Raw genomic sequence first — 27,677 nt, 5'->3', positions numbered from 1 at the left:
AAAATAAAAAATAAAGAGAGGGACAAAGAAGCAAAAAAATAAAAAAATTTTAAAAAAAAGATTGTTATGTATACATTATAAACTTTCATTTGCTGCCAGGAAATTGGTGGCAGGACACCAAGCCCATAGAAATTGGTGCAAGGACAATTGCACTGAAGCTAAGACTTGTGATAACATGTTTTAAGTCCTTGCATGGTGGGATCAGATGCTGTTCACCAGAAAGCTTTCTGGGTGACTTCCCCAGTTGGGAGGGCAGTTTCCTGGGTCTCCTCCACACAACAACTTGAGAGGCTTCCTTTGGCAGAATGCTTCCTGCTGTGGGCCCTTTTCAAGGTTGCCTGCTTGCTCCCTTTTCCTTCTTTGCCCTTAACATTTTGGAGGCAGGGGGCCTGCAAATTGCATTTCTTGAAAAGGCTGGCAGAAAACCCTGCCAGTTTTATTTATTTGCCTCATCCTAATACTGCCCTAGGGATGGCCTTGGTACAAAGCACTCATCCACCTCATGGCTCTCCAGTTCTCACTGCTGTTCTTGCATTCTTTTTAGCAAAAAAGAGATTGTACCTTAAGGACTTCAAATAAATTCCTAATGCCAGGCCTGAGGCATTGCAAATATCTAGCTCTTTTTTCTTCTAGTAGATGCAATAGGAAGACAGAGAATCAGTCCAGAGAAACAGTTTTCAGAAGTATGTTCCCATGCTCTGGTTCCATAGCACAAGAAGAAGTCTGAACTCATGCTAAGAGCAAACCAACATCTGCAACAGCTAAAGCTGTTCCACAAAACTTTACCTTGGATGATTGGTACAGTGAATAGATAGTGAGACGACCACGATGAACACCACTGATACCACCTTCAACCCCATCCCAAATTGGTGTTTCTCCAAGAAAAAGAAATAGATTATGAAAGATATCACAGACACTGTATAGTAATAAATACTCTTGATCAAAGTGCTATGGTTGCTTATTGAAGAGGGAAAAAAATGAAAATTTGCAGAAGCTTTCAAGGTAGGTTTGGGAGGATAATTAGAATGTCTAGATACAAGGATGTGTACAAAGAGTATTCATTGGGAATGGGTCAGCCTGAGCAAATAAACACAAGTGAAGCTCACAGTCATGTTTGTTTTTATTCTATGGGCAATAGCAAGCCACCCAGTATGTTTGGGCTACACAAAGAAAAAGTGAAGTGGGAACTGAAACTACAGATGAAGTCTGGGACCAGGGCTGGATAAGTACCATCCTATCAAAACTTGTGGGGAGGGAGTTAATGAAGATTGGATCCAAATATCAGCAAGGTCAAAAGACAAGAGCACCAAGGCTGCACACTCAGGCTTTGCTGATGAAGAGTGAGCAGGAGTGATGACATGTTGCTGGCTCCATCAATCTCTACTGTGGCTGGATTTATCAAATCTGTCACTGGTCATTCCTCAGCTGTCACTGAAGTGTGTCACAGATGGGCTTCACACTTTGAGAGTTGAAGGATTAGACATATGGAACTGGAGTTAGCTTGGAAGGAAAGATCAATATGTGACCATGGGCCATTTTGATTTGGCTGATACAGATACTTCCTATGAACCTAGATCTGAAGGTATATAGAAAAATAGTGAGATGGAATCTTGGACTTAAATGAGGTAAAGACAAGTGTTGGTAGCTTAGGACAGCTCAAGAGCTGACTAAAAAGTTGCACATACAAACGTGTCTACTTCAAAACCTATATAGCCATCAAATAGAGTAATTGTGCCTGCTCAAGGCTTAATTGTAATCACTTACTGCAGAATGCCCATTTCTCCTTAGTCTTGTAACCCACTTCTTTCAAATTATTAGAAATAGGTAGATCAAACTGTTCTAGGTAGCAATTGAAATATAATGATATAACCTGTTTAAACATGTTATCTAAGTTGAATGCAGGCCTTTTTTGTTTGCTTATGATGGCATTTCAGCTTTGAGAATTTGTTTTACAAACAAGGATCAAGACTGACACTTAGCCAGCTCCCTGGTTTCCACTCTAATTGCCAGTTTTGTACTTGGATACTTAAATTATTTACATATTCATAAGATTAGAAACAAGCTCTAACATTGGGAAATTTCAAGCACATAGAAATTCTGCCAAACCAGCATGGTATATACTGCTCAGCACATTTCGTATAAATAACTGAATGCCTTTTTACTTAAGGCAGTGCCTAGGGGAAATGTGATGGTGTTAGGTAGCTATCAGCTTCTTAAGTGTTTGGGCTCGTGCAGAAATCATTCAAATATCCCCAGGGACTGAATTTCAGGGATCCATTTGTCTTTTATCTCAATCTCACCCTTTTAAAATTAAGGGACTGCTAGGCCTATTCAAAACCAATAAAATTACTATGAAGATGAATACCTTAATATTTAATGGTTTGATGTTATCATAATCAATAATAGTTTCTAAGCACGGTACACCAGTTCTTTCTTGTCCATTCATTCTGATGCAACAGAGGCTTTTAGTGACTAACTGAAATGACTTAAATGACTAATAATGGTTTAAGGGCCTATACCTCCCATACTGGAAAGATACTGGACTGAGGCATCTTCCACCTAAGACTCATGTCTAATTCCAGCAGCAGCACCCCAGATCTGCTGTCTGTCAGCTCTTTGGACAATATGTTGGCTGGCATCTATACAATGCTTGCTTTAGGCCAGACCTTGTGCTGTTTATCGTACGTTATCTCTGCATCTTCAAACAGTCCCCTGGCACAGGTGCTGTTATTATCCCTTCTACTTTGCAGCTGAAAACACTACAACGTTAAAGGATCGATTCTGTCCCACAACCAGCAGTAGGGCCTGACAGGTGTACAGTGCTGACACTCTTAACCAGCTTACTCCATTGTCTCTCTGCAGTGAAAAACTACTGTAGCTGAGATTTCTGAAATGCTAACATTTCAAGCAGTCATTTCCTAGGGAAATACTCAAAGCAATTGTGGTAAGTCTTGCCTCTGCATAGGGGCAATTAGGAAAAAAAAAGAATGATAAGAAGGTACGAAGATATATTGCATTAAAAATAATAATAATAAATATAAAACCACTTAATAAGATCTTAGGAATTGTAAAAAGAGAGAAGAAAAAGTTTTTAAAAAATTTTTACTTTTACTAATATAACTAAAATTCAATCATTGTTCATCAAACACATTGGCAATACATTTTTCCTTTTCTACCAATATCTGATTTTAACTCAAAGTCAGCCTTCATGTGTATTGAGAATGCTATTAATATTTAGGGTTTCCATTATTTGTGGATAGAACTTCCCTTAATAAAACCTGTTTTCTCCCTTTAAAATCACTATTGGTTTTGCATGTATCTGCTACATATGGACCAAAATGTTAAAGGTGAAGTCATTATGTAGAATTTAGGATTACCCATTTCTCTCATGAACTGTGATTCTTTGCAATTTACAGGAAATCACTAATGAAGCACCTAATCAACATGGTATCATTTGGATTCCTGTCTAGTCCACCCTCAAAATAAATGAAACAATATATGTTTGTGAACATTCTAGAACAAAACACAGGGTGGCCCACTGTTATGGTGTGAGTATGAAATGTTCCCTGCAGGCTCATGTGATAAATGTTTGGTCCCCAACTGTAACAATATTTTGGATGCTCCTAAAACTTTAAAACAGCCTAGCTGGAGGAAGGAGGGTCACTGGGGATGTGTCTTTGAAGGTTATACTTGGTCCCCAGCTTCTTCCTTGGTCTCTGCTTCCTATTCATATGAGATGAAGAAGCTCCCCTGCTACATGTTCCCACTGCCATGATGTTCTACCCAAGTGCACAGGGACAAACAACCACAGCCTGAAAACCCTGAAACCATTAGCCAAAATAAATCTTTCTTCCTTTAAGTTGTTCTCTTAGTTGTTTTGGTCACAACTACAATAAAACTAAGTAATACACCAACCAAACTATCCATTCATGGACATGGTCACTTGTTTGAATGTAATTTTCTTAAATCATAAAACAATTCAGCATCCTCTGAAATAAAATCATACAAAGAAAAACAAAGATGATAAGAAAGGTCAAAGGGAAAGAAAAAAGTGATTTAGTGACCATTATTGGGCAGCTAATGAGGTTTCTTTAACCTCTATAATGTCCTTTTTAAAAATTTTGAGTTATTTGCAGACATTTAAAAATAGGAAAACATATCAATGCAAATTAAGCCTGTTTACTTCTCTCAAATAAATCTGAAGGGCTGGGTATGGAGGAGCCATCCTCCACAGCAGAAGCAGACGCTAGAGCCTGGCATTGCCCATCCCTCTGCCTAAATGAACACCTGCTTTCCAATGTCTGTGCCTCAGCTCCAGCCTGCTTTATTCAGTTATACTTCTTGCCCACTGAGAAGGAACTGAGCTTTTAGCCTACACAGTCATGGACAGCCAGAGGATGGGGAGAAGCAAGACTTTACCTAAGTCAGAAGAGCAGGTCCTCCACTGATGTCAATGACAGCAGGCTCTGCTCTAGAGCTACATGAAGGAGGAAGAAGGGAGCCTTGCCAATTTAGATGAGGAGGAGGGGCCTCTGGTCCAGGTCTACCTAGTAGCCCAAGTCCTGGCAGCATTCATGTTGACTTTACAACATGGCATTCTCCCCTTTACAAATCGCTCCTTCAATGCAAACCCTAAGAGAGATGCCAACTGCTCAGTATCTAGCATGCTCCACAAAGCTGAGGTATATGCAGTTCTTCACTTTCCTTCTTTTTTTTTCTTACAATCACATCTGCTCTTTGTTTTCTCTCATTTAAAATGTTTCTCAACACATCATGTTTAGTGAGGTGTTTAAGACAGACTGAGAGATGCTGTTGGAGGCAATGTTTTATAGCACAGTTTGTACACTAGTTTATTGGCAAATTAAAATAAAGATGGAATCTGGCAGACTCAGCCTGCAGCTTAGCCTTCCTTGGGTGGTTTCCTGTATTGAGACAAGAAAGTTGGAGAAAACCAGTGATGAAGTAAAGGACTATATGTCTCTTCTCCTGTTTGCTCCATTTCAAAATAAAAAGAAACAAACAACAATAACTAAAAGAGAAGAATGTGTTTTGTTTTGCTTTTTACTGTTTAACTTACAAAAACAATAAATAAAAGAGAGCAAAATTCTCATGCCATGAAATTTATCAGACAGTCCACAATGGTTCACTGTTGGAGGGAGTGGTCCTCTGACCATTTGGCATGGAATTTCTAAAATGTCTCTAACATTCCTTCTTTTGGAAATCCAGGGTATTGTAAAGGCACATCATCTCATAGACCCTTCAGAAGCCAAAGAGTCTTGCTATTTCTACACTGGATAATCTTAGGTCAGGATTTCTAAATACTCAGGCTAGTACTTTAAAAACCTCAAAGGGAAAGAGAATCCATACCTTTTCCTTTTCAGTCATTCTTGGGGTGCTTGCATAGCCACAAGTTCATTCAGGACAACATTTTCCTTTACACAACCCCCTTAACTATATGTGTCAAACTGAAGGGCTGAGAGCTGACGTAAACATTATCTCTAGGTATATCCAGAAAGCTGTTTTCAGAATACATTAGGATTTGAATCAGTAGGCCAAGATGGTCTGCCCTCCCTAAAGTACACAGGCAACATTTAATCATCTGTAGTCCTGCAAGTATGAATTTTCTCTTTTTTGTCTTGTTTTATTTGTTTGTGTTTTGGTTTTGAGATGTAACCCCAGGCTGGCCTGGAATACCTTACTTAGATCAGGATGGCCATGAACTTGGTGTCTTATAGTCTCCACCTCCTAAGTGCTGAGATTACAGATTTATACCACCAGGCCTGACTGGAGAGAGTCCTTTTGAGATGAGATCTCTTTCTCCTTCTGCCCTCAGACATTAACATTCATAGTTCACAAGCCTTTGAACTTGGAGCAGACATTACCTGACCACTGCCTCTGATCTCTAATTTGCAAGGATTCCGATTTAGGCAGAAATACACTACTGGTTTTCTTGGTTTTCCAGGTTGCAGGTGGCAACCTGAGAACTTTTCAGCTTTCATAATGCATGAGTCATTTTCCATCATCTCTCTCTCTCTCTGTCTTTCCTCTCTCTCTCTCCTCCCTCTCTCTCTCTCTCTCTCTCTCTCTCTCTCTCTCTCTCTCTCTCTCTCTCACTCTCTCTCCTCTTATTATCCTATTCAGTTCCTTTGGATCATTCTGACTGAACATCACTTATGGATTTCACTTTTTAAGAAAAAAGAGTAAAACATCAAAGAGTCCCAGTTTTGTGAAATCTGAGGACATTTGGCCATACAAATTTATCCTTGATCAAAATCCACAATTTTTTCTTTTAAAACTCTGGTCTTGCCTTCCATAGAACTGTTGGCCAATAAACCAGTACAATATTTTGGTCCAGCAAGGACAATCTGCTCAATGAAACTCTTTGAGTCCCTTATAATGCTCACATCAAAAAGCTTCCACTGGGTTTCCAGGCATCTAAGATGAAACAGTCAGAGCTGACTATTGCAGCCCACATGGGTACTCTTCAGGCCAGAAATTCAAATTTTGTCTTCAGGGCCTTAAAAGTCTCATTCACTGAAGCTGAAAAAAAACAATATCAGGGAATAGAAGAAAAAGTAAATGTGGCTATGTGTTTAAAAGAGGGAGATTGTCTTAAAGTATAAAAATTAGCAAAATTAGGAAAGAAAGGAGAGGATTACTGTCTTTTGGCTAAGCTATGGAGGTGTTGCCACTTAAGCAAAGTGCTTTCTAAGAGGTAGCACCTTCTGAGAATTCTGTTCTCTGGAGTTTGATGTGCAACAAAATCCAGCAGACTGAATGCTCCTCTGAGACTAAGATCTTAGCTGGAGCTCTGCAGCAGCAGCCTTAGCAACTGTCACAGAAAAACCAGTGGACGATACTTACATGGAAGAAGAAATGATTCCTTTTCCTAGGCATATTCAGTCACCAGCCAGCCAACACCAACATACAGCCTTCCGTGGTGCCCATAAACACAAATTCATCAACTCTAAAAATCCCATGATCTATGAGTGATTGCCAGCTATGATTTCCATATTTGAGTGGACACAGCCCTCTCGCAAACTGACTTTAGACAGTATCATCAGCTAATAGCTCAGCTCATCGCTACAGTCCACTCCCCTCCGCTATTGGACTCTTTCTCATTCTGTGATATAAACCTTAAGACCAAGAAGTTCCTCCCCTCCTCCCACCCAGGATGATTAATCCTTCAATGGAGAAACAGAAAGGTCATATTGTCTTCTGTCCACCTACTCAAATCAAAATATCATCCTTAAAAATGAAAGTCCTACCAAATTTCATGGAAGGATTTACTCCATTCCTACGACATCACACATGGTATCAACTGTTTTTCTCCTTTGAGAAATTTTATTAACCTCTTAGAGTTTTGGATCCTTAGCATTGTGTAAAACAATGATTGATAAGGCTTCCTCCAGCTCCAAGATGACAGGAGTCACTGAATCTATGATCATAAAAGATACTTTTTGGACCTGACTCCTCAGCCCATGATGTAGGAGTACTATAGTATCAGCCTAACTGCTTTTCTAGCTTTTGTCCCCATACACTGTCCACACTTACATTGTGACTACTTAGCCCTTATAATAAATAGCTCAGAATGCATCATTTCTGACCAAACTTCCCAAAGGCTCTTAATTAGGAAAACAAAATTCATTTTTGCCTAAAAATCAGTCAAAGCTTAGAAAAGTAATCGGGATTAGGTTCCAAAAGAATGTGTATTATAATCAGCTTTACTAAATTTCAACTTTAGACAAATAGAAAAAATTCCACATACTGGTTTACTAACTCTTTACAGTTAGTTATGACATTTCTCTTGTAAAAAATCTGACCCATTTCAACAGAGACATGGCATATTCATTAAGCCCCAAGTGAAACCACTACATAGGAACTCCAGAATTAATAGATCACTAGAGCTCCATCTTCTGAACTCTGGATGTAATTCATCCAGCCACTTTGATTGTGTATCCATAGCACATCAGTAAGAGCACTGCCTTTTTTGTCCTCTCTCAAATTATCTGTAAAATGGTGCATATTTATCTTCTATCTCCATGTGGATTGAAAGCTATTTGTTATTTTATATCAACCATGCATCCACACAGAATAACTAAAACAGATATGGAGTTTAATATCACATTGGAAGTGCACTTGCAATTATAATTATTCATAGAAACACATTTTAAGGCAAAGGAAGCCAGGACAGAATATGGTTTACCATAAATAGCTGAGCTGGGACCACAGTTCAGGTGTTCTAACTCCTCCAGATTATCCACTCTGCCACACCAATCACAGGAGGCACTTGTGAAGTGCTGAGACACAAAGGGTTATATTACTGGGCATTTCTTCCAATGTAATTGTAAAGGTGCATAGTTTTCATTTTGCCAGGTAAATATGGCTTTCACTGTACTTCTGGCACTAAGGGAAAAAATTAACCAACTGTCGAACAAAATACAATAACCCAGCAGACTAAATGACTGATATTCTGTGTCCTGAGTTGCACAGCCCTTACCTTTGTTAACTGTACCATCCTGGACCAGATGCACTGTGGCTTGACTCCAGGAACAAAATTAAATATTCTGCTAAAAGGGTAGGCAGACTGCTCAAGAGGGAAAAGACTATTAATTGTATATCTTTTCTATTTTTAGGCTTAATGTGCATTTTATTTGGCAGTAAGGGGCAGCATGAATAAAACTCCAATCCTAAGATGTTAATTTGCTTCCTCCAAAATGTGCTCATGTCAGTAAAGACCTTGGGAAATTGCTTACACCATTCCTTTGCCTTCAGGGAGAACCCTACACGTTGATACAGCCCAGAAAAAAACAAAACAAAACAAAAAAACCTCGAAGAACCTTTAACTCATGAAAGTCCAATATTTCTTTAAATATATGTAATTTATAAGATGATTTCTCTAAGAAGTGTTCTCAGAGTGACTTCACTGAAAAAGCATTGCACAGAAGACATCCCACTATTTCACCTGTTTTCCCATTAGCTTTCATGCTTAGAGTTTCTCTCATATTTACCCATGCAAATGTTCTTTATTTTTATTCTAATTTAATTTTATTTGCCATTGCTATCCTCATACCATACCTGAGAATGTGAGCTCCTTAAATGCAAGGGCTATGTGTTTTTAAAAGTATGTATGTAATATAGAGCACATAAGCTATAGTATAGTATTTATAGGACACACCATATATGCACACACATGTAACAGAATAATACTTTCTTTTTTGTTTGCTTTGGTTTTTTGATGTAAAGACTCACTATGCAGGCCCATTTGGCTTCAAATCATGGTCTTCCTATTTTCACTTCCCAAGTGCTGGGATTACAGATGTGTGCCAACATGCTCGGCTCATCTAGTGCTTTCTTAAATAGCAGACTTCCCTTCAACTTTGCCACTATGCGAAAAAAAAAGTCCTGAGATAACTATGTCCATTATTCTTATCCTCTAACCATTTCTCTCATTATTTTAGCAAACACTCAATGTACTTTACCTTTTTGGCACTAGGTTTCCTTTTGAGAGTCTGAGCAAAGCTATGGGTCCTTTACCAAGAAAAATGACCATCTGTCTACATCCTTAACGTCTCAAATTCCATGGAGGTCAATAATGTCGCACAAAGGTCTGCGTGTTAAAAGTTTTGTTTCCAGAGTAGCACTATTAGGAGGTGCTGTGGACCTATAAGAATTGCAGCCTATTGGAAGGTCTTTAGGTCATCTGGAACATGCCCCTGAATGGGGCTATGGGATCCATGCCCATCCTCTGTCTTGCCTTTGTTTCTTGGTCGATAAAGTGAGTGGTTTTGTTCTGCCATATGCACGTACCTGATGTGCTGCCTCACCAGGGGCCCAACACATGGGCCATTCAATCATGAACTGGAACCCTTAAAGGTATGAGCCCAATTAAACCTTGTCTCTTTATAAGCTGATTATCTCAGGTATTTGAGATATCATAGCATCCAAGTTAACAACTGCCTCTCCACTATGTCTTACTTGGTTCTAACCTTTATTCTGTATGAACTATGTTCACATAGTTGAAGCAAACTGAGATCCTTGCAGCTCTCGTACATCTCACTGGCACATAGTTCAAGCTACTGCAGAGAACAAAAATGATCATTAAGGTGAATTGTAGAGGTGATTAACCAGTGGTCTTTCCCTTGGAGAACTATGCACTGTTGTCCAAAACAAGGTAAACATGCTCACCTTTTGGTCTTGACTATATGCCAGAATCCAGTCTTCTTGCTTGGGGTGGAAAAGCAGGCTCTGGATGTAAAAGTTCAGTCGGTACTTTTGATAGGTGGCCCCTTCATCTGAGCTGATCAATAAACTACTCTCAATTTCAGGGTCTGTGAGTAACATGATCTGCAGGAAAGAATTTTGGGGAAAGAAAACAACAGAAAGTTAGGTTTACAAATTTATAAAACTTGAACTACAATTTTGACAAGAGAAGCACAAGGAGCAGGCAGAGGATATTCACACAAAAAGGATCTTCACTCAGTTATCTGTATTCTCCTATCTTGTACGAATGCCACAAAACCATTTTCACCAAGAAGTGAAATGGGCAAGACAATTTGTAAGGAGGCAAGAGGAAACAGAGCACTGCATTCTCTTATTCTATAGGACTCCTTTTTTATTTTTGTTTTTTTTTTAAAGTTATTTCCTTAACCTGGAACATTTCTTGCTATTCCCTTAACCTCAAACTTACTTCATAGTGTAGCCTTGCCTACAATCCATTTGGGGGAAATAAAAAAGCAAGACTGGTTGCTGTCTGTTGTGGGAAGGACATAGAACATAAAGAGCATGGAACCTATTATTTTTCATTCCTATCACACACCCTTTGGCTTCACATCAGTAATATCCCTTTTAGCCTGATTTTATTAACCTTGAGTCAAAGTCTGGACTCTTAAAAGCGTTTTCTAGAAATATTACATAGGTTATTTTATCCCACCAACTTTACTACCTTGTAACCTACTATATAATTTATTTCTATTTTGTTTCTCATCTATAAACCCTCTAGTATAAATTGCATGAGAAGAGAGATATTTGTCTATTTTTTCACAGATGCATTCCCAGCAGCTAGATTAAGGCTATGCATGTATTATACACACAATAAATGCTTGTCAAATAAATGAATGAATGGAGAAAGTTTTTAGAGTGGCCATGCAGACTTAGAAATCTGTCTAGAATAGCTTGCAAAGATTTGAATGTGAATCCATAAAAAAGCATATTTGGATGATTTTCACCATCTTTAACCTGTGGTCTATAAATATGTAAAACCTCACAGTTTCAGATGCCTTGCCCTTTCTCTTTGGGATGTCTAATCTTTGCCAGAGCATTCTGAATAATCCACAATAGGAATAAGAGAAAAGAGCTACCCTGAAAGCTGGCTTTTAGTCTCTCATTTATGCCTATGGGAATGTGTGATAAAGTACCTCATTCTCCACTCTCTGTAGGTCTTCTTTTGCTCAAAGTGTGTACCCAACATCTCCAGACAGGTGGGCTCAATGCTACCCATTGTCTTCTTCCTCATAAATTTATTAATTGTCTTTTTATGAGTTTGGCTCAGAGAAGCAGGAAAGTTGTATTTAATATGTGGCTATATAAAGAAAAATAACCACAGCATAGGGTTTAAAGATTACTAGTGGAAGATGTATATGCCAAATTGAGAAGAAGAAAACCAGAGAGAGAGAATAACACCATGACATAAAAGAGCAAAGTGCCAGTCAAACACACAGGAGTTCTCAACAATTTGGAGGCAATCATATGAAATCCTCATCATAGTTAGTGTCACCTTTCAAGGTAGTGTCTGGTCGTAAGGATTGTGTATTAGACACACACTGACTAGACACTAGTTAACCAGAATGAATTTAATGTGCCTTGCTGTATGTCTTCTACCCTCCTCTTCTTGAAGAAGACAAAAGAGATATAGTGGGCTGAGGAGAATGCTGTGGCTATGAACTGTGCTCTGGTCAAGATAGGAAGCACACACAAAACTGGAGACTCATTGCTTCTCAGGCCATGTTCCAGCAAAGACACTGCCATCAGACACAAATTCTGATAAAGTTATGGGCTTGTCTGTCTCAAGTTCACCAGACAGCTTCCTTCATTGGATGACTGACACAGAGCAATCAGGTTATCTGCTAAATACAAACTCACATGGCTTCAGTAAAATCTAATGCATGTATTAAGCAAGGATATTTAGATGGCTCCTAATTTCACAAAAATATTTCTAGATGATTTCATATTGACTGGCACATTAAAAAAAAAAGCTGTCATTTCCCAAATAACAAATAAGCTATCAAATGATCATATTGCTTTGTGTCTCTAACCAGAATTAACAATAATGTATAACAACCTTTTGTCCTACCACCAAGAAGTAATTTCCATGATAATATGAAGAAGCCCAATTTTACAGAGCACCTATTATTTCAGGCAAAGCCACGTTCCCTCCCACCCCATTTCCTAGTTGTCTGTTAACCAGAATATGCTTTCTTCTCTATCTGTCTCTCACTACCTGCTTTTTCTGACAGACTGCTTCATAGAAATAAAATATAAAATAAAATAAAATAAAGTTGGGCACAGACTCTCCCCAAATCAAACATCAAACTGATTTTTATTTATCTTTGAGTTAAATTTTAAATACTCATTTTACTATAAAGTCATCAGAGTCATCAGACTGCATGAGATATTTGGCCGTGGTGAAATGATGAAATGTAGAAATATTTTCCCACATATAGAAAAAAAAAAACCCTAGTTTTCTTGATTTTTTTTTTCTTCTCTCTCTCTCTCTCTCTCTCTCTCTCTCCCTCTCTTTTGGTGGTAGTACTAGAGTTTGAACTCAGGGCTTCACACTTGCTAGGCAGGCACTCTACCACTTGAGACACTTTGCCAGCCCTTGACTTTTTTTCCCTTGGTGCTGAAAATAGGCAGACCAAAGTCCCACCTTCTCTATACAACATTCACCTGAAACTCTCCATTTGGGAATCTTGTATTCTGGAAATGATAAAAGAAAGTAGGAAACACCCCGCTGAGAGTTTTATAGGAATGTCTGTCTGTTCAACACAAACATCCCAATGGGTCTTCTCTCAGATTTGTGCTCAAAACTAACAGGTCAATATGGATTGACTTTTGCTTAGCCAACTGAATTACAGGAAAATAAATAAATACATACACATTGACACACAATGCTGTGTACATGTACTCCAAATAGATAATCACAACCTTCAAATTAATTAGGTTATAATTGGTCCAGCGATTGAGATGTAATTCATAGTTAATGAATTGTTGACTATAAAGTAAAACTTTGTTTTTTCAGTCTTAAATTTAAATTCTTTCATGGCTTTACTGCAAATGAATTGAAGTTTGTCCTGTTATTCTGTAGGTTACAAAAAGTAAATAAATTAATGTCAGTAAATCATTTAACATGATTAAACAGAAAAGGTGTAACTTACACGGGCAAAGTGAAAATAAGGAATGTAATCCTGCCTTCAGACATAGATGGTGCTGCTTACACATAAACAAGTCCTATCTGATCAGAAAGTATTTCAAAGGCAAATGTTTCATGGTTAAATTAAATTTAATGACTGCTCTTCAAACAAAACACACTGCATTTCTTTAAAATGCCAATGACCCCTGTTTTGCTACTTTGGGATGTCTGCCTACCCTGTCAGTCTCTTCATGTGAACTTGAATAAATGGTGTTTTGCTGAGTTTTAATCCTCTATTTCTGGAGTATGACTTGAGTAACAGAATTTTAGGAGAACTTTGGAAAAGGCATGAATCTAAAGCATCACACATTCCCAAATTGAACTCTCTAATAAAGGGCTTTTTGTTTACCTGGAACAAAGCTTATTCCATAATAGGTCCATATATCTTTGTGAAAGAATAAATGAATGAGAAAATGGATGAATGAATACTTTCGTTCTTGCCTTCTGCTGAATACAGCCCAGGAAGCCCTGCTGCAGCTGAAGTACAAGTCCTCTTGCTCTCTGCTGCTCTGCTTGGAAACAAGAAGTGTGAAGACAAGAGGAAGAAACTGCCTTGAACAGGAATAATTATTCTGTGCTCAGATCAGCCCAGGCGTGATTAGCACCTGTTTACTTATGCCTTGCAGGGTGTGCAACTCTGCACTGAGTGCACCTGCAGATGAACTGTTTTCCATAGAAAGTCAATAAAGGCGACACGGGCTCCCACCATCTAGCTCTGAGTAATCATTCATCATCCAGTTTGGGAGGAGGAAGAAACTTTATTTGCTTTTCCTAGAGGTGACAAATGAACATGAAATGCAACTTATAGATTTCAAATACGTCACTTCTCCCTTCTTTCAGTAGTATTCCTTCTGACAGCTTGGTGAAGTCAAAAATTAAATGTGTCTTCATTCTTTGACTTGCTCCAGATTCAATATATGGCTATAAGTTGCAATTCTATAATAACTGGGCACGTGACCTTCTGATCCTTACGGGTATCTACTGTGGAGCTTCTTCCCAGAGGAATGCTGTTACTTTTTAGTTTTCCAAATTCTTTTGCTAGGTGTAGAATTCTTGGAATTCCACCTTCTACCTGATTACATGGGATTGAGTTAATAAGGAACATTTTATCACCTCTGGGCATAGACTTTCCTCCAGCATTTCTTCGGTCCTAGTGTAAAAAGTATTTATTTTATGTGTTATCAGTTGTTTTCTTGTTTGTCTATTCCTTTTCATTCATGGGTTGGGATCACAAAGGTAATGTACTAGTGCTACAAATTTCTCTCTTGCTTTGCTCAAGGCTTAAGTCAGCTCCAGTGCCTATATCACAGGTGCCTAATGAAGGTTTTTGATAGTGCTAATGACAATGACAATAGCAGCAATTGGGCACTCCAGTTATCTACCCACTTTGTTCAAACAGAAACATTTCTATCTATAAACAGAAGAGAAGGCTATTTGCAAACCTCTGGTCTCAAAATTTAAAACAAATTAAGCAAAATGTAATCAGAGCAAGGAAGTAATTTTCTGACCAATGTGGGTGGAAAATCTGCCTGTTCCTATTGTGAGCTGAGCATTTTTCTTTCCCAGAAGGGCTGAGGGTAAGAACAGTAAATGTTTATCAATTGACAACTGTTTGGAGGACAGTATTAGGAAAAATTACAATCTGACCCCAGAAAGGAAATTATTGAATGTATTAATAATAGAGAAAGGATAGGAAGGTGATTAAAAGGAAAAAGTTTCAATCACATATACACAGAAAAGAGTCTATGGAAAGAGTGATGCAACAGAACCCTTGTCTTAAACCCCATCCTAACAAATTCAGTGAAGCTCGCCTAATGTACCATCTTTGTTCATTAACACAAAATTCAATACTAAGAGATGAAGAGAACATTTGGGCAGCAGACCATCTACTTGTGACCTGAGAAATGATTCAGTGAAATTGCTGGGAAACTTTGGAATTATATGCCAAAGATTTTATTCTGAGTTTACCTTTAAACTGTTTTTTTTCTTTTTAGTAAGGGCTCAAACACTTAAACTTTTAGGGAAGTAAAAGAATCCTCAAGGAGTATATGGTATCATATAATTCAGTCCTTCAACATGTGTCTTAATTAACTTGTCATTATTTATAACAATAATAAAAATTCAATCAATCAATACTCCTTTGTCCAATCTTATATACTACATAGGACACATGTAACCAGACCAGAAATGACAACGTAAGAGTACTTCTTGAAAGATGACCCAAGAAAGTTTATGGGACTTCTTTGCTTATTTATTTTGGGATGATAAAACACAATCCTTTGAGTAAACTAGAGAATCTCAAATTTAAAAACAGCACTTCCCAGTGAGACTCTTTTCCCATTTACATAATCCTCAATAAAGGAGATATGTGTTCATGTGCAAATAGGGTAATGTTCAAGGTAGTGCATGTATATTCTAGGAGAATAGCCATGACCCAAACCTAAACTTGACTCTCATCAGTGTCTTAACGATGCGTGCTCTTCCTCACTAAAGAGAAAGGAAGACAATGTGTTTTGTGAAGGACATTTGTACCATGGGAAGAAGGAAAACAAAACCCAAAGTATACACTACAATCACATGTAACAGCATGTGCTTAACTAAAAAAAATTGAATTTGAGTTTTTACTCAGCTGTGTATGAGCTGAGTCACTGGAAATATCTTGTAGCTCACTTTTTTTAAGCCTCAGTTTCCTTAATGAAGGCAGTGACACTCTAGACAAGTCAATATTTATTTAGCATCTGTTTTGAACCAACTCCCTTCCAAACCTTGACAATATATTTTTCCATTTAATTGTATTGAAAACTACTTCAGAAAGACATTATGTCCATTTGACAGATAATGAAATGAGGCTTAGAGAAATGAAGCAACTTGTTCAAGGTCATACAGCTAGTGAGTTGTAAAGTTGCCTATGTCATATACTGTTATGGTTTATGTGAAGATCAATAGGATCAACCCGAAAAGGATGGCACATTTAGTAGTACATGTTCTAGAACTCAAAAGAGAAGGAGGGAAAGAAAAAGAGGAAGGGAGAGTAGGAGACACAAACATACAGAGAGAGAGAGAGAAATGAGAGAGAGAAAGAGAGAGAGAGAAACCTTACATTGCAAATCTTATTTAAAAAAATTGCCTAGACAGGAAACAGAATAGGTAAAAAGGAACTAGATATGAGATAATGGAGACTTGCAGTAACAAAATATTAGTAAGATATTCTTAAAGAACTAAATATAATTTCTTGGCTTTAAATACAAATCTATCAAACCATGATACTAGGTCCTCATTCACACTAGGTTTTTCACAATGGCCTTGCCTTTCTTTTCCTTGTCCTTTAAGCACTACTCTCCTTATGACTGAGTTTATGCTTTATCATAAAAATGGGTAAGAAAGTGATGAAACGGGCAAAAAAGCTCTGATCTAATGATAGCATACATGGTGAAACAAATATTTCCCCACATCTAGCTCTCAAAAGAGGTTGGTGCTAAAACCAATAAGAATCATTTCAGTGTAATTGTTCTTAATAAATATATCCTATGTATAATTGACATCTAAAAATATAGGCTCATTTTTGCTACAGAAATAGCTATTATTATAGAAAAGTGATAGTAGGCAATATGTAATATTGATTAATGGTTATCATTGAGTCATCTTGTTTAAAAACCTAAACATGGTATTTTAGAGGAAAAGAATGATGTACAAATTCAAGGGACAATTTTATTACTGCAGTCACTATGGAAGCTGATTAAATATTTTGAGAATATTTGAGCTACCTTCAAACACCTAGCATTACACACAGCCTCTGGTTAAACATAATCAGAAGCCACTTCCATAGTCATTACAAGTTTCAGAGTCACTTCTCCCTTAAATCCCCAATGATCTATAAATGCCAAAATGTTACATCATTTTAAAATGTTCACTGCTATCAGAGGCAGCCATGATGCTGTGAGAAATGGACATTTATCTTCTTTGCTCACAGGAAACTTTATAGGAAATGATGTTCATTTAATGATAAGAAATCACTTTATTTCACCAGAAATGATAAAGGAAAGAAGGTAGAGAGGAAAAGAGAGCAAGAAAGAGAAGTTATCAGTATATTTTAACATTGATTTCGGTGAGGGCAATACCATTTTGTGGTAAACTCTCTTAAGATGTGTACTCGATTTAGAGTCTGGATAAGTATCAAGTTGAAGATCATGAAAACGTAAAGAAAATGAAAGCTTTATCATAGGAATAAATCTTTTCTAAAAATTAGGGACTAGAATGTACCCACATTCTTCCTCCTTTGCTCTGTTGTATCATCGTCCTGACAGGTAGGTTTTAGTTTTACTTACACTAATGCTTTGTGGTAAACTGGCAAAAATACTGGGGAGTACTGGGGAAAATTAATATGGTCTCAGCCACAGGAGACCTGGCTATTAAGGCTTTCCAAAAAGACTATGAAGAGCACTGGGGTTTCTCTCAAAGAGGATCTGCAGATTAGTGGGCTGAGAATCACTGAGCCTTCGGGAACATGGGGTGACGATGACCATCCAGGAAGGGGTACTTTGGGTTAACAAGGAGATCTGCTTCACATGAAATTTTCCTTCTTTATTCAATTATTTAATCGAAGACTTTGATCATCTTAAGTTGCTTTTGAGAGGCGAAAAAGGGTGACTGTACTTAATGGATATACTTCTGAGCATAATCATATTATCATGTTTCTTCTCTTCTTTTCTTTCAATCAGAGCAGGCAATATAGTAGTGCAGTGATTTCTGAAAATGGTTTTTTTCCATGATTGCATTTTCTAGACATTTCTGTACCTTGGGCTAATTCCATCTCAAAATACATCTCCCAGAAGCAGAACTGGCATGGTATATTAAAGAGAAAGGATCTCTGCTCTACTTATATATTACAGCATAACAAGCAACCTCAGAACAGGGCTTACTACAAGCATTTTGTTTTACCCATGATCGTGTGGCTCAGAAATTTGGGAAGAGCTCAGCAGGGTAGTTAGATTCAGGTGCACACGAAGTCAATTGTGGTGGCTAGAAATGGATGTTCTACCTCCAAGATGGTTTCTTCACTCACATCTGGCCTTAACCTTTCTTTGCCCCCAGGTGGCATCTGTGGCTCTAGGTCCTCTCCATGTGGTCTGAACATCACACCACAATAGTTTCACGGTAGTCATACTTTTTAAATGGTGGCTGGATTCTTTCAGTGTAAGTATTTCAAGATGAAATATTTTAAGGGACTCAAGTGGAAGGTGCCAGGTTTCTTACAACTGACCTTCAGAAATCTCAGGGAATCAATTTTGCCACAATCTTTTGGTCAGCAGTTCTGTGCCATTTTAGTGGGAATTTAAAAATTAGACTATTTCATCTGGGCACTGCTCGTTGGCTCACATCTGTAATTCTAGCTACTCAGGAGGTAGAGATCAGGAGTATTCTGGTTTAAAGCCAGCTCGAGCAAATAGTTCTTGAGACCCTATCTCAAAAAAACCCATCAAGAAACAGAGACTGAGGAAGTAGTGTCTGCCTACCAAGCATGAAGCCATGAATTTAAATCCCAGTACCGTCAAAAAAATAAACTCTTTTAAGGAAAGGAAGATACACACCTGTAAACAGTGAGTACAAGAATTGATGACAGCTGTATTGAAAATAGGTGACCACAATATTTTCTGTACAATTTGTCAGTTATAATTTTTTAAAAATATATGATGAAAAGTTATTATTATTAGTCAGATGTGGTGGCTCAGGCCTGTAATTCCAGCTGTTATAAGGTAGAGATCAGGAGGATCATGGTCCAAAAGTGTGAGAGCATGTCCAAAAAATAACTAAAGCAAAAGAGGGCTAAGGCTGTGACTCAAATGGAAGAGCAGCTGCCTAGAAAGTACCAGGCTCTGAATTAAAACTCCCATGGCATAAGTGAAAGTGGATTTTGTGTTACTTTCAACATGACTGGCTCAGTTATCACAAGCATAGCATACCTAGGATATAGATATCTTAATGTTGTCAGAGTCTTCGTTGGGTTTCAGTTGTGAAAAAGTAGTTACTTTATACTTTTGAAAACTGAATTTCCTATACTGTATCAATTCAAAGTGAATATATTTATTGAAAACCAAATAAACTTTGTTGTCAGTCAGTCTTGGAGACATTAAGGGACACAAAGTTAAGAAATTCTAACCTGTGGATTTTTAGGGTGCACAAATTACCCAGATTAAAATATAAAGGGATGGATATGTTCAATATTCATTAAAGCATGGCTAAATAACTCTCCAATAAAAGAGCCATATATAGGCATTACAAGTCACTGGTTTCTTTTTTTCTTTTTTCTTTTGGTAGTGTGTGAATATTTAATTCAGGGCCTCACACTTGCAAGGCAAGCACCCAATACTTGATCCACATGTCCAGCCCTTTTTGCTTTGGTAAATTTTTCCAATAGGGTTTCCTGCTTTTGCCCTGGCCAATCTTGAACCTTGATTTCCCTGAGTAGCTGAGATTACAGGCATGAACCTGAAGTTTTGTTTTTTTTTCTTTCTTTTTCATCTGTGCATACAATGTTTGGGTCATTTCTCCCCCTTTCCCCCTATCGTCTTCCTTACCCTCCTGCCCCCTCCCTCTCCCCTCCTACCCCCTCGCTACCAGGCAGAAACTATTTTGCCCTTATCTCTAATTTTGTTGAAGAGAGAGTATAAGCAATAATAGGAAGGAACAAGGGTTTTTGCTAGCTGAGATAAGGATAGCTATATAGGGAGTTGACTTGCATTGCTTTCCTGTACATGTATGTTACCTTCTAAATTAATTCTTCTCGAACTAACCTTTTCTCTAGTTCTGGTTCCCTTCTCCTATCGGCCTCTGTCGCTTTAAAGTATCTGCATTAGTTTCTCTGCATTGAGGGCAAATGTTATCTAGTTTTTTGGGTGTCTTATCTATCCTCATATCTCACACAATTAGTTTCTTAATAACACAATAGTTCTGTTCCTTTATATTCACAACAAAAACATCAATTATCAATGCCAGCACAACCCAGCAATTGAAAACGGTGTATCTTAAAACAAACTTATGGGTTTTAGGTATCACTGACTGGGCCAACAGCAACAGAAAAAGACTATTTAGGTCTGAGAGTGAGTGAGTGAATGGCAAACACATCTAGAAACACATAGAAAGTTCAATTTTTATCATGCCCAGACCCATCCAAAACTATCCCACAATTTTACTGCATGTTATTTTACTTTATTTGCATTTGCCTGCATAATTCAAACCCTATTGGTGCTTGCTATGTCAACCCTGTAAAACACTCATCTGCTCCATGTTATTACCAATGGCGAACCTACACTTACAAGAAAATGACTACAAAAACAGTTGTTTTCAGCTTTAGTGGTATTTCTCAGTACTCTGATAGAAGTATTTTGTGTTCAAAAGGAACAAAAATGTTGCTTTCATCAAACCTTTGTGAAGAACATGATGTTTTATATATCTGGGCTAATATCTTTTATGTAGCTAGTCACAATTGTTCAAAGGTTAAGGTCCTTGACAATTAGAATAATTTCCAATCAAGGCAATTCAATTATAAAATACCATGCAATTCAGTTAGAAAAGCACCAATCTATTTTTTTACTATACAAAAGTTTTTTCAGACCAAAGTTTACTTTCATGATCAGTTGAGTAAAGCCATAAAGATTTAAAAACTTGGCTGGTCTTGATGATATGAAAGACAGTTCACAGATGAGTTGGTTTTGTCTGAACTCATCACAGCCAAGGTAAATGTATGTCTTACGCTGCCCTGGGAAGTTCTGGTTTACTTTCATTGCATCTTCATGAACATTATTACTGACACTCAGACAGTTATGACTTGGATGGTAAATTGTCCTCCTAATAATAGGAAGACTTCTTCATATGAAGCCCTCATAAAATTGTTTCCAAAAGTGAACTTTCCAGATGACTGAGCAAAGTTTTAAGAAATAGTAACGTGTTTAATTAAAGAAACATCTGTCAAACTCATGCACAAATCCACGGCTTTCCGGAATAGACTACAATCGTTTACCTTTTGCTGAAACTGACAACCACAAACTACATCAGAACTAATTCCTTTTACTACAACACAGCAATACTTTCTAAGAAGGAACTACAGAAGTGTCTTCTTTACATGAAGCGGACTTTTCAGCTCAGATTCTCCCTGCCCCTTCCCAACCCAGCCCTCATATCTTTGCACTGTCAAAAAGGCTCCCATAAACACAACAGAAACTCCTTCCCACCTTACATCTAAGTAATTCTTCTGGTAATATAACTTATTAAATTAAGATATTTTCAAAACAAACCCTGTGTTTATTTTTAACATCACTGTATTTTTCAAAAAACCTTACATGAATTTTTTTATCTCCAAAATGATGCTAAACAAGAACATCTAGATCAAAATACAATAATTTATTTATTTTATTTACTTTAAAGTTTAGTATGTTCCACTATGAGCAAGAATTCACATGTAATCATTACAGAAATTTTTGAAAAAGATCCCTTACAAATGTACTCAGAAAAAGAAAAGAAAAATCATTCAAACATCACTACATAGAATGATTAAGAAAATCATCACTAATATTTTAACATTTGCTTTTCCTATTTTTGTTCCTGGAGAGACAGGGGGTAGGGATTGAGATTCATACAGTAAGGGAGTGTTCCATGGCACCATGGCACTTTCCTCCCTTTGTTTTCATACTAGGGTTTGAACTCAGGGCTTTATACTTCCTAGGAAGGCAATCAATCTAACACTTCAACATAACCCCAGCTCATTTTCCCTTTACTTATTTTCCAGATAGGGTCTGTCTTATTGCCCATGGCTGGCCTAAGACTGAGATCCTCCTACCTTTGTTTCCCTTATAGCTAGGATTACAGGCATATGCCACCAGACCAACCCTCACACTTTCTGCTTTTTAACTTGCTTTTCCTACTTTAAAATAACACTGTAAACACTTTCCAGGCTATTAAATATTCTGTGCATATCAGTTTTTATGGGTTATATTGAATTTGATTACATGAATAGGTCACTATGCAATTAACCTATTATTAGAAGTTTCTGATTTTCACCAGCATAAATTTATGACTTAATGTAAATTAATATCAATTATTATTTCTTCAAGTAATTTCTTGGAAGTAGAATTTATGCATAAAATAATATGACTTTTGTAACTACTTTTGAGATATATTACCAAATCTCTTTCAGAAAAGAAAGTACTAATTTATAGTTCCTTGGTCAGGACTTTAAATTACCTATCATTAGGTTTTATCTCTTTTTCTAAAATAATGATTTCTAAGGTAACTGAGGAAACCTGTTCTTTGTATGAATGCACATTGAATTAATTCCTTAAGGTAGTAAATTTTTTCTTTCCTTCTTCTTTCCCATCCTTTCTTTTAGGTTATTTGTGTCCTTGAATATCCTCATTTGATAGATTGGCAGATCACATTTTTTTCTCCATATTAAATTACAGTTATTTCTCTTTTCTTATTTGTAATACTATCTGTGAACATTTTCTGAAAAAAAGGCAATAAAGCAGTGTTCTGTAGATATTAGACACATATACACCTGGGTGACACATATATACATGCATGCATGGGTGTACCTCAGACACATATACACATGGGTAACCCCAAGTGAATACTTGAAGCTTGAGGACAATAAAGAGATCAGAAGCTCTCAACTGCACACTTTTCAGTAATTGTGCTCTATGAGTGAAAAAGTTTCAGAAAAACACTTTCTCTAATTTTACTATATCATCAATTCAGAGTCAAACATTTCTTGTCATTCATTTATCACAAATTGTAATATGTTAAAATAGTTCATTCCAAAAGAAACTCAAATTTTTTAAAGTGCTATGTAAGAAGATTTTGTACTCATGACATTTTTCATTTAAGCATTACACAGCACATCACAAATGTTAATTAGGATATTCCAACTGGAAACTGAAGCAAACAAAGCTCATGACAGTAAAATTAGGGGCATAATTATTTCTCAGTGAAAATTCCAGAGCATTACTGGGCAATTTTAGGGTTAGTACCCAAGAACTGTTACCCAGGCCTGTAACCTAACCATTAAATGAGACATGGGCTAAGAATGGGGAGCTAGCCAGCATTTTTAAATTTGACTAAAACACATGGGGAATTTGTAAAATAAATAGAAATTTACTTATTGACAGAACTGACACTCATTTCATAATTTGGGCACTTCATGAAACTTTATAATCTGCCTTATCTATAAGATGCAACAATAAAATTAAAGATATCTCAGACAAATAAAAATTCTTAGAATCTCTTTTCAGGCATTTCAAGAAGATAGAAAATTATGACTTTTAGGGTAAGCATGGCTTTTTGACAAAAATTTTTCACTCCTTGTGGGATGGCCAGATGTTCATCCAACCACTTATTTCTTTTTAGTTTTTGTTTTCTCTAATTTATTTCAGATATTTTCAGCACCAAGTGACAGTCCCTGTGTTGAAGACTGGGGATTAAAAGACATGACTCTGAATGACCTACAATCAGAGGTATAAAATCAGTGGGAGAATTATACTGCACAACTATTGACCCATAAAAAATTTTGCCCAAATATATATATAAAAATTTTCAAACTAAAAACAATGATTTCACTAAGACATGTTCTTCCTTGGCAAGTAGCATGGTGAAACACAAACACCAAAATCCCATGGTCCCAGGCTGGCTTTCTGATGTAGGTAATGTTGGCCCATGGAACCCTGTTCATCAGCAGATCTTTTGTGTGTGGCATGGGGGTTTGAACTCAGGGCCTCATGCTTGCTAGGCAAGTGCTCTACCACTTGAATCACTCTGGCAGCCCAAGATTTTCTACCATGTCCACACATGTCCCATGTGGTCACAACCCATAAGCTCTGGAGCTCCTATGCCCAATGGAGTGTTAATATGCTTTCTTCTTCACACAGTGCATGTCCTCCTCTATTTACCTTCCCAACTCTAAAAGCTGGCTTCTTTCACTAATGCAAAGGGAAAAAAACCATGAATTCTGAGCTAAAATAAAGATAAGTACTTTATCCTTGTTGCTGTTCAGAATAGGATAACAAACAGTAGATTGAGCAGAGAACACATTAAACACTGGTGATCTCCCTCACGTCCCACAACTCATAACTTGCTCTCATGTTTTCTTTTTCTTGAGATGAATTCCTATGCCCAAAGAATCCCTAGTCAATTTTTTCACCTGAAATTACCTGTTCAAGCAGAGGTACATGAAGTGAGATGCCTACAAGATCTGAGTTCTGGGACTCAGATCTGGGACTTACCTTTAATTCCCAGTTGTGGCCATAGTCATGCATCCTTGGGAAATCACTTATCATGTTTGATCTTTTATTTTAGTATCTATGAAATGAGGCTAACGATATTCCATTCACAGAATAGGTTTTTATTGTAATTAAATTTAGCAAGTCAAGGTTCTTAGCATTTTCTAAGTAAAATGAGTGATTGATTGTAACACCATAAATACTGAATAGTCACGGAAATTTGAAGAGTGCCAGAACAAAGAAAAATTTTAAAAAGATTACTTTGGTGTTTCCCAAGTTTCTGAAAAAGTGTGTCCTCAAGCAAAAAGAAGGAGACATACTTGTCAAATATATTCAAAGAATCTATTTGTGTTCAAGAAGCTTCTAGAGAACTAAGGATCTGAAGAAAACATCTGGGAACTAATAGACAACTAAATACACTTCTGGCTCAAAGCAAGTACTTAATCAGTTGTTACATCACTCTTAGCTTTAAACCTAGAAGTTCTGTGACTTTATATCAAGACCAGTATTTTCAAGTTAATCTGTGAGAACAAGACACAAAATATTAAGAGTGGGAACACTGAAGGACAGACCAGGTGATGTGGTGTTGCTAGCAACAAACTGGTCAGAAGCTGAGGAACTAATGAGCCTTCCTGGGTGTGAAGACTCATTCTGAGCCCTTGGAATCACAGACTTTTTGTTGTCATTGATATTTATGTGGACCAAGGTAAGGTGTTTGCCACATATACTGATGTCAAATATAACATTAAATTTTAAGAATGTGTAGGATTTAAGTTTTTTTAAATAGGATTAGGAAAGAGATTCAGTGTTCCAAATGTAATACAGATAAAGGAGAGCTGGATTCTACAGAGGCAAAACAATGTACAGAGAATGGGAGACAGGATCTAATTCTGTCACTGTCTAGTTCTACTACATTGGGGAAATCAGTTAATCTTTATGAACCCAAATTACATCATCTTAAAATACTGGGTTCAAACATCATGTGATTTTTCTTGGGTACCTCTCAGTTCAAACATTACATGATTTTTCTGGGGTAAAAGATATATTCTAAAAACATTATAGGAAAATGAACTTTTAGAGAATCCTATATACCTATGAATATTACATTTTCCAAAAATGCCATTCTTTACCTTTAGCTGATCTTCTCCTGGCACTGGATGCTGGCATTTGAATCCTAAATTTTGCCCTTATTTAGCAAAATGTACAAGGATTGCTTGCTATGTGAAAAGAAGCCTGTGATGTTTCTTTGAGTAAAGAATTTTTTCATTTACATGTGGACAATTCAAATTTTCTGAAATCAAGGTTATGCCAATAATAAGGGCACAGCAGACAGAAAGTCTGTGCTAAATGGAAGTTTCAAATTATAGAAACATCGGCATACTCCTAAATCTAATGCCACACATTTTCGAGAAGATGTAGATCTTCCTGACACATAGCATTTCTTACCAGTCCCGTTATCAAATCTGGTTTTTCCCTGAAGGTAAAGTCTTCTAGTGTGCTATCCCACCAACACTCAATTGGCAAAGACACAGATATGATTATATTTACTTCCATGAGCTATAATGTAAAGGTCACCTAGCTTATTAAAGCTAACTTTGAAGCTAAGTATCTTTTCTCACTGTTTCTGGCAAAAAGAGAAAGAGAGAACAGAAAAATAGAAATTTTTACTGATTAACTGATCTGAAACTGAGCTCCCTGGATCCTCACTAAATTTATTTTGGCTCATCCATAGTTAAACTAGAACTTCCACTTCAAAACAAGAATAAATCTTACCTAGAAGAGACGGAACCTTTCTCAGCTAGGATAACAACCACTTTTCTCACTGATCTATCATCTTTACTCTAAGAGATTCAGTCAGACTATCTACTGGGGACAACAGTGTCATTTTGTTCTGCCTCTTTTTGTTTATATCCAGTGCTTCAAACGCCTCTGAGCATCCTGGAATTCATAAGCAATGGATCTAACCCAAATGCCCATTTTTAAAAACTCTATCATTTGGCTAAAAGATTTTTTTTTCTTTTCTATATATACTAATTGAATAGTAAACTGCATGATGCTATTAAGTCTTGGCAGTCTTGACCTCATAAACACCCCTTCTTTTAAGCTCAGCATCTATACTTTAGCAATTCTCATGAAAACTGCACAGCTTTTCTTCTAAGCTTTGAATACAACCCTTTTCCAATTTAGCCTCTTGCTGAGGTTTTTGGCTGTGCCAGATATATGAAAAACAGAGGGTAGGAACAAACAACCAGGTGCATCCATGAATTTTTAAACCAGGTCTGCAGAAAAACATGCAAAACAAAACCCTCCAACCACCCTTTGGGTAAAACATCAGTCTTAATATCATCCAGTATTATCTCTGCTACATGTCTACACTAGCCCCAGACAGATGGCCAATTTGCTTTTACCACTTTCCGTCTATACAGCCAGCCACTCCCAGCTGAAGGGTTTTGAAGTCTGGGACTCAGCTTGTACAGTCTGGGCACCCAGGGGCCAGCAGATCTCCAGAGTGACACAGGATGTAGAAAGTAAAGCTGACTTACAATCTTCCAAAATAAAATTTTTTAAAAAAGCAGTAGGCACACATGGGCTAAGAAGTAAAGCTATCTTTACTTGACCTTTCTTTGAAATATGAGGAAGCATTTCTTAATGGTCCTAAAAAGGGAAATTGCTTTCTGTCACTTTATTCTTCCATTTGCTATTAGAAAGTCTAGGAGTCTTAGATTCAGCAGGGGATCTAAGACAGAAAGCAGAACTACTATATGCATTCACAAATGCAGCATTTAGCTAAAAGGATCAAGCAGGACCTATTATAGGAAACAGAATTATCTGCCTGCCCTGCTTTGCAATGATGTATACAGATCAGGCTTTTGATTTGGATGTGCCAACACAATTGGAAACAATGACTCATTTGTAATTGACCTGTAATGGTTGTGTCT

At 37.1% G+C, this 27,677-nt stretch overlaps 1 protein-coding gene across 5 annotated transcripts in view; it reads right to left on the bottom strand.

Annotated features, from left to right (window-relative positions):
• Positions 1-27,677, bottom strand: part of Sorcs1 (sortilin related VPS10 domain containing receptor 1) — a 484,666-nt gene that overhangs the window by 172,991 nt on the left and 283,998 nt on the right. For all 5 annotated transcript variants that reach the window (XM_074078345.1, XM_074078344.1, XM_074078347.1 and 2 more), the window contains exon 4: positions 10,189-10,347. In XM_074078345.1, the coding sequence (XP_073934446.1) occupies positions 10,189-10,347 (159 nt within the window). The remainder of the gene's footprint in view (positions 1-10,188; positions 10,348-27,677) is intronic.

This window comes from Castor canadensis, chromosome 7 (genome assembly GCF_047511655.1).
Source record: "Castor canadensis chromosome 7, mCasCan1.hap1v2, whole genome shotgun sequence".
Lineage (NCBI taxonomy): Eukaryota > Metazoa > Chordata > Mammalia > Rodentia > Castoridae > Castor > Castor canadensis.
Note: the sequence above shows the minus strand (reverse complement) of the source record. Positions and strands in the feature narration are given on the sequence as shown.